Genomic DNA, 8,210 nt, shown 5'->3' with positions numbered 1-8,210 from the left:
AGGGGAAGAAAGCATTTGAGCCTCTGTATCTACTGTCAAGGAGAAATGAGTGAGAAAAAAAACCAAGAAGCATCCATTGGGTTTTGCTGGAGGGAAAGAATGGGGGGTGGGGATGGGATGAAGACCTTGGAGAGACCAGTTTCCTGGGAAAAGAGGAGGAGGAGAGGCAGGGCCTCGGGTATAGTGGGTTTGCAGTGACACGAAACAGAGAATTTGGATGAGAAGTAGTACTGTGGTTAAGCCGGGGGGGACTCCCCTTTTCCTGAACACACTGACTTGCACATCCCCAGCCCCACAGCACGCTCCTCTCCTGCCGGAGTCCCCGTGATCTTGGTGGGAGTTGTCTGTGACTCCATCCGCTCACCTGGCAGCCGTCGCCCTGAGCTGGAGAAGATGAAGGCGTCTGTGGTCCTCTCCCTCATTGGGTACCTGGTGGTTCCAAGTGGCTCTGCTGTCTTGGGGCGCTGTGTGGTGGCTAAGAAGCTCCACGAAGGAGGTCTGAGTGATTTTGAGGGCTACAGCCTTGAAAACTGTGAGTAGCTCCTCTCAGCCCTGCTCCTCGCCTCTTTTCCCACCGCTCCCTGCGCAGCCTTCCCCAGCTGTCCTCTGAGCCACGCCCCATCCATTCCATCTTAGGGGTGTGCCTGGCTTATTTTGAGAGCAAGTTCAACCCCACGGCTGTCTACGACAACTCGCGTGGTGACTACATCGGCTACGGCCTCTTTCAGATCCGCAACAGTGACTGGTGTGACCACGGCACGAACCGCTGCCACGTGTCCTGCTCTGGTAGGTCCCTCCCTCCTTCCACCCGGGGGCACTGGGGTGGCCGCCTTGAGCTTGGAGGGCTGCTTTCCCGGTGGCCAGAGTTTACAAGTTTGGAGCTGGGAGGAGGAGGGCCTGGCAGAGGCTGGGCTGAGCCAGATCCAGGGTGGACCCCAGGGAGGCTGAGTACCGCACTAACAAGGGTCCACAGGGAGAAAGGGCCTCGGTGAGTCACGCTTGGAGGCCTGGGATGCAGCGATGGAGACCCATGTCCAGATGGGCAGAGGAGGAGGCAGGGAGGAGTCTGAAGTGTGAGAGCTGAGGGCCCTGGCTGGGCCTAACATAGCCGACACTCTTCTTCAAGGGGAGAAGTGGCTACCACTTCGACAGGCAAAAGTGATCCCTGGGAGAAGACAGGCCTGTAATTCATATCTTATAAGAAGATTATTTTATGTTTCTCTCCAGACTCCAATGGGAGACACATACAATTATCTGTAATAGAAGTGGTATTGGGTGCTTTGATTGAAAATATGGTGAACTAGATATCCTGAAACACCCTCCCACTAGATAAAATGTAAAAAAAAAAAAAAAAAGAAAAAACAACCCACACCTTTTAAGGACCTGGCTGAGCTGGCAAGAAAGTAAGAAATCCCTAGAAGCTAAAAAGAGGAGCAAGAATCCAGTTAGATAAGTGAAGACGGAAGCCGATGATGGCCCTGGGGGTTTGAGGTCCCTGCGTAGACAGGGTCCTGAGCAGGGTGCAGAGGTGTGCTGGTGACCTCCAAAGAGACCTGAGACCCCAGAGAAAGGGATGAGCTAGAAAATCCCGAAAGGGAAGACATTCTAAAGAAAGGGGGAAGGGAAGACAGTCTTCCCTGGGAATTTGTAACCGCAAGCCAACAGGACTCACAGGCACCCTCTAAAGGGGCTAGCCCTGGTGCTAAGTACCGGAGGCAACTGAGAGGGACCCCATACTTCTCTTGTCGGGCAGGGTAGGGAGCAGGAAAAGCACAGGCATTGAGAATCTCGGCTCAGCCAGAATCTTGGCTCCACTTCCTACTAGTTATGTGATTTCAGCCTCAGTTTTCTTATCTAGAAGATGGAGTTAATAATAGTACCTACATGACAAGGCTTTTATTTTCTTTTATTTGATCTTAGCCGCTTTTCTTAAAAGTAAAAGTAAAAATAAAAACCAAAAACTGGAACACATGTCCATCAACAATTGACTGGATAAATAGTTCATGGTATGTTCTTTTTTTTTTATAAATTTATTTATTTATTTCATTAGCTGTGTTGGGTCTTTTTTTTTTTTTTTTTGCTGTGTGCGGGCTTTCTTTTTAGTTGCAGTGAGTGGGGGCTACTCTTCTTTGTGGTGCGTGGGCTCCTCACTGCCGTGGCTTCTCTTGTTGCGGAGCACAGGCTCTAGGCACGTGGGCTTCAGGAGTTGCAGCACATGGGCTCAATAGTTGTGGCTCACGAGCTCTAAAGCGCAGGCTCAATAGTTGTGGCGCACGGGCTTAGTTGCTCCGTGGCATGTGGGATCTTCCTGGAGCAGGGATCGAACCTGTGTCCCCTGCATTGGCAGGCGTATTCTCAACCACTGCGCCACCTAGGAAGCCCCATCATGGTATATTCTTTTTTTTTTTTCAATTTGCATTTAATGTAATTTAATGTGCATGCATTAATCTTTTTAATGTAGTGTCTCAATACCACTTTTTCTGTGTTCCTTTTTATTGTTTTTTCTCTTGGTATATTCTTATTTACAGACTCTTTAGAAACCAAAGTGCATGAAGGAATATTTTCCTAAATATGTTCTGTCTTTTTTTTTTTTTTATTTTTTTTTGGCACACGGGCTTTGTTGCTCCGCGGCATGTGGGATCTTCCTGGAGCAGGGATCGAACCCGTGTCCTCTGCATTGGCAGGCGGACTCTCAACCACTGCGCCACCTAGGAAGCCCCTGTCTTTTTTTTTTCTAATCACACATGAATGAAAATGAATAATTTACAGCCATAAGCAACAACATGGATAAATTTCATATAATTTACGAAGGTAGTCACACTGCTATATGAACCCATTTATATAAAGTTTAGGAACAGGCAAAACTAATCCATGTGCTACAGATCAGAATAGCAATGGGGCTTTTTTTGGGGGAAGGGGGTGCTCTGACAAGGCTTTTATGAGTTTTAAGTCCCGAGCACGACGTCTGGTGCTTGATGAACACGACTTTCCTTTATTTAAAGACTTTACAAGGTAGTTGGGCATTAGGACGGAGGTATGCATGCATGCATGCAGGTAAGTATGTTTGTATGCGTGTATATAACAAATAAGTGGTGACTCAAAGTGACGTTTTATTCAGAAAAGGGGGGAGGGCACCGTGGGCTAGGTGGGCAGTGACAGACTTTTAAGGACTGTACTTGTGGATGAGCAGATGCAAGTTGGGAGATGAGTGTGAACACGGCCTGGGAACAGGAACTGTGTGTGACCCCAAAGCTGTGGGTATCGGTGCCATCAGGGTTGGCACCGTCTCCGTCTCCTGCCCCTTGCCACGTCTTGAGTGGTGGGGTCGTGGAGGAAAGCAATGGACGTGGAAAGCCACGTTGGGCAAAGTTGGACTAAGCCAAGGATTTGAGGTTCTGTTTTCCAGGCAATGAGGTGGACCACGAAGCAGTGTTTTAAGGAGAGGCAATCAGACGAGGTTATGGAAGGGGGGTGACAGCAGTGCAGGCTAGAAGGAGGGGGTCCCAGGTGGGAGGTCTTGGTTTCACCGTCCAAGGAGGGAGTGGAAGGATGGATGCATAGACACGTTGGTTCCTCAGGGCACCTCTGCGCCCGCTCACATGCGGTTCCCTCTGCCTGCAACAGTTTTCCTTCTGTGGTGTCCTCAACCCCCTTTCCTCACCTACTCCATTAGATGTCACTTGGCCCAATAACCCTTCCCTGACCCTAATTTGACCCTGAATTAGGTGCCCCCACTCAATACTGAACTCGCCCGTGGTTCCAGGTATCCTTTGTATTATAATTGTCTATAATCTTTATCTACGTCCTTCCAGCCTGTAGGCTCTGTGAAGGCAGGGATGGATTTACTGTGTTTCTCATTCTGTCTCCACTGCTTCTTATATTACCTAGCACAGCATACTCACTATATATACACATTTTTAATGAAAATACTGTTATAAGAATTACAAGAAAAAAATTAATAGGCTTAGCAAAAGATGACCACATCCTGCTACGTGCCAGTGTTGTCTGAGAAAAATACAGGGATAGATTTATTCTTGGAATCACATGGAAGCCTCTCTAACGTGAGCCCCTGGTAGCTTCCTTGATATCACCCTGATTTGGCTGCCAAGTGGTGACGTGGTATCATTCCACTGCATTTTCTTCACAGCTTTACTGAATCCAAATTTAAAGGAGACAATTGAATGCGCCAAGAAAATTGTAAAAGGCAAAAGAGGGATGGGAGCGTGGTAAGTAGCCTTTATTAGTGACTGTCACCCACTCAGCAAGTGCCATTAGATGCGTAGCATCTTTAGATGGGTCGCAACCAAAATTGAGTCAAGGTTAAGAGGAAAGACTGTAAAGAAATCAAGCCATGTTTTCCTCTATATTAGAACAGTGCCTGGTACACAATGCCCTATATTAAGTTTTTGTTAAATAAAGTATAAAATAGAATTTTCATGGTTTTACACTTAAATGTTGGTCCTTCTTGGAATTTATTTTGGTATAAAAAGTGAGATAGGGAATCTAGCTTCGTAGTTTTCCAATGGCTAGTCAGTGGTCTCCACACCACTTACTCCTTACCCCGTTTTGCTCACTAATTTAACAGATTGTATTTTAAAGTGGGAATCCTCTTGTTAACATTGACTGTCTTCTGAGTGTTGGAAATATCTTTCATACATCATCTTGACTTCCCAATTAGTCCAGAAGCTTGGCTGGCCCCCTAGGGTAAGCACTAATGAGCTAAAATCTTCTTTATTTACGGCACTAAGGAGAGATGTGCTGGGCCAGACTCATCCAGGCCTCTTACTTGCTCAGGATTCCCAGTGAAGTGAGCTCTTATGAAGCTAATAAGCTGCCGCGGCTTTTCCAAAGCTCAGATCGAGCTGCTCTGTGGAAGCTGGGGTGGACAGCAAGGGTGAAGACCCAGGCCACCCCTCCCACCCCTGCCACGCCTCCAGGAGTCTCTTCTGCAGTACCTGCTCGGGGCTATGGAGAGTGCTGCGATTTCTGAAAATATGTCTCTGTGTGTTTTCTCTGCCGCTTTGTGGCCATGAGGGGCCAGGGGCCCATGGCCCCTTCTCCAGCTGTGGGACCCCCTACCCTGGAAGACTCATGGAGCTTCATGGCCGGCCCAGGGATGGGATGTCTAGTGGCCTGTAGCTGGCCTGGTGATCCACGCAGCTTCTAGGATAGGAGAGGAGGACATGGGGTCTGGATGCTGGCCAAGGGGCTGGGAACATGGAGGGGTCATATTTAGGGGCACCGCGAGAAAAGTTTAGAGAAACTCAGTCCAGCTGACCTCGGCAGTGTTGAGGAGCTGGAAGGGATTTGGAAGGTGAGAGGTGAAGCAGGTGCATGGAAAGGTGACAGAGGCCCTGGCCCAGGGACAAGCCTTCTCATTTCAGAACTAGGATCTGCTGAGGACTCACCACACCCGTCACAGAATTTCTCTGATGCTCACTTCAGAGAAGTTAAAAATGCCTTGCAGGGCTGGAGACGGATTTCGCAGTTCACAGCTCAGCCCCCCCATCTCGCAACGTGGGTTTCATGGAAGGGGTGGTGTTGTGAACAGGATGGAGGGAGCACCAGCATGCATGCCAGCGGGTGGTGGAGACAGCCAGAGAGAGAGCCATACTCGAGATGTACAAAAGCTTTCAGAACAGCGCCCACTCAAATGCTCCAGGGGCCAGGCAGGGGGTGTAAGTGGGCCGGCGAGGGCTGAGTTTCCTGGAGATGCTGAGCTGTGACAATGGGGAGTCCCCTCCGGTTCACTCTCCCCGGCCTTCCTCCCCGCAGGCCCTCCTGGACCCTCAACTGCCAGCACTCCGACACTCTGGCACGGTGGTTGGACGGATGTGAGCTGTAGCTGCCGGGAAGCCCTCGCCACACTCTCTGCCAGCATCTTCCTCGCGAAGATGCTTTCCTGTTCGCTGCCTTCACTCATCCCGTTGATTATCTCACCGCCTGACGGCTCCAGATGGAAAAGGGCAAAAGTGTGCTTCATCCAGGGATGCAGGATGCAGAATAAACCACTCGTTACTCAATCTGGGCCAAAGGGCTCCACTTGTCTTATTATACTGTGACTGTTACGATGAAAATCATTATTTACCATTATCATGCGTCCTTATTATTTAATCTCAGGTGGAGGATTCAAAAGAAGGAAAATATCTGGAAAATAAGATGTGTCCATGAATGTCAGTATTAACAGGGAAAGGAAGAAAAGACACAGAAGAAGAGAAGGGGGTGGGGTCAAAGAAGAGAGGAAGAGATGCCAGTGCCAGCAGGGCCTCCAGTTCCAGCTACTGTGTCCACACTGGGACACACAGGTAGCAGTGAGGAGACCACAGAAATCCTCTCTGCACTACTGTGGGGAAACTCTGGTGACAGTTGTTCTTTCTTATAGAAAGCTAAATTTTTTTTTTAATTCCCAACACATTGTGTAGGACTGCTGATTTACCTCATTGCTTATTTCTTTTCTTTTCTTTCCTTTTCTTTTTCCTTTTCTTTTTTTTTTTAAAGTTAAGTTTTAAAAAATTGTCAACATGTACTCGTATTAGAGAAATTGTGCAAAATACAGAAACATAAACAAGAAGAGTCCTCCCGTGATCTTAGAAGCCAAAACCAATCAGTCACTGTCATGCTTTGGTTGCATTCCTTTCAGTCTTTTATCTGCTAGGGGCTTTTCTTCTTTTCCAACAAGGCTGTGATAATGCTCTAGGGAGTTTTGTACCTCGCTTTTTAGAAAGGAAAAATATGGTAATGAACCTTTCCCTACATGTATTTCTATTTAAGCAGAAAGGGGTTTATTTCCAAAGCTTTGTGGCCCATGGAATCCTTGCACGGGGTGGAGGAGCAGGTGGCAGCCTGGGCTTCCAGGGTGTACCTGCCTGAGACGTGGGAGCTGTAGCAGCACCAGAGGACCTGCTCCCCAGAAGCCAGTTCACCTGTGGGAACCCAGCCTGTGATGGGAGACCCTTGCACAGGAGGGAAAGAATGCAAGTGGCCCCGAGGGAGCCTCTCTGCAGCAGCATCTTCACCAAGGTGCCAGAGCCTTCAAAATGAACTCTTAATGCCAGTCAACAGGCCATTGGATGAAAACACCAGACTTTACTTAACTTTCCCCCTACTGTCAGATGTTTAGATACTGCCGTTTTTTAAACCCTTACAAAGAATGCTGCAGTGTCTGTTTGTGGCTGCCCCCTTTTCATTTTTTGCACTTTTAAAATTAAACAACATAGGGACTGCCCTGGTGGGGCAGTGGTTAAGAATCTGCCTGCCAATGAAGGGGACATGGGGTCAATCCCTGGTCTGGGTAGATCCCACATGCCGCGGAGCAACTAAGCCCATGTGCCACAACTACTATGCCCGCGGGCCACAACTACTATGCCCGCGGGCCACAACTACTATGCCCACGTGCCGCAACTGCTATAGCACCGAGAGCCCATGCTCTGCAACAAGAGAAGCCACTGCAATGAGAAGGCCGCACACTGCAACGAAGAGTAGCCCCCGCTCGCTGCAACTAGAGAAAGCCTGCACAGCAACGAAGACCCAACGCAGACAAATAAATAAATAAAATTAAACAACATACATTTAATAAGGAAAACTTGGAGAGTACAGATAGTCATAAAGAAGGAAATTAAAAATGCTCATCATCCCCCACTGGAAACAGAGTTTTCATTATTGTTATGTAGATGTAGCTGAGGGCACCCTGCCGTAGGGATGGTTAATGTCAATCTCTTTGTGTGTACCCTTCCCTACTTCAGTGTGGGTGTGGGCACATTTTTTTCCTTATAAACATGAACTACTACTATATATACAGTTCTGTATCCTGCTTTTTTCACTTAATATTTTGTGGTCTAACATTTCCATGCCTATGACAGGGATCCCAGCACCATTTTTAACTGGATACTTCACGGTATCCAGTTAGTGGACAAACTCTAATGTCCATAACCCCCTCTTGTTGTTCCGTTCAGTCTAGATGAAAAGTAAACAATGTGAGGGAATCATGGCCACCTGAAAGGCAGGCAACACTGAAAGCAAGTCAGCCCTTCCTTTTGCTTGCATCCTGGTCACTTTCAGAAAGGAGAAGACAGAGCTGCAAGTTAGGATTTCAGGGGCAGAACTTTTCATCCCTCTCAGTACTGATGCATCAGCTCAATCAGTTGGTTTGTGTGGCTTCCGCCACCTCTAGAGAACTATTTGATAGTTCCCGCCCACACAGCGTGAATCGT

The 8,210-nt window shown here is 48.0% G+C and overlaps 1 protein-coding gene across 1 annotated transcript; it reads left to right on the top strand.

Annotated features, from left to right (window-relative positions):
* The first annotated feature begins 393 nt into the window (after positions 1–393).
* Positions 394–6,004, top strand: LYZL4 (lysozyme like 4). Its single transcript, XM_057706798.1, has 4 exons — positions 394–532; positions 637–786; positions 4,148–4,226; positions 5,776–6,004. Exons 1-4 carry the CDS (start codon positions 394–396, stop codon positions 5,843–5,845), a joined length of 438 nt encoding a protein of 145 aa, XP_057562781.1. The 3' UTR covers positions 5,846–6,004.
* Positions 6,005–8,210: the final 2,206 nt, after the last annotated feature.

This window comes from Hippopotamus amphibius, chromosome 13 (genome assembly GCF_030028045.1).
Source record: "Hippopotamus amphibius kiboko isolate mHipAmp2 chromosome 13, mHipAmp2.hap2, whole genome shotgun sequence".
In the NCBI taxonomy this organism is placed as follows: domain Eukaryota; kingdom Metazoa; phylum Chordata; class Mammalia; order Artiodactyla; family Hippopotamidae; genus Hippopotamus; species Hippopotamus amphibius.
The sequence above is the reverse complement of the archived record's forward strand: the minus strand, read 5'-3'. Positions and strand labels throughout refer to the sequence as shown.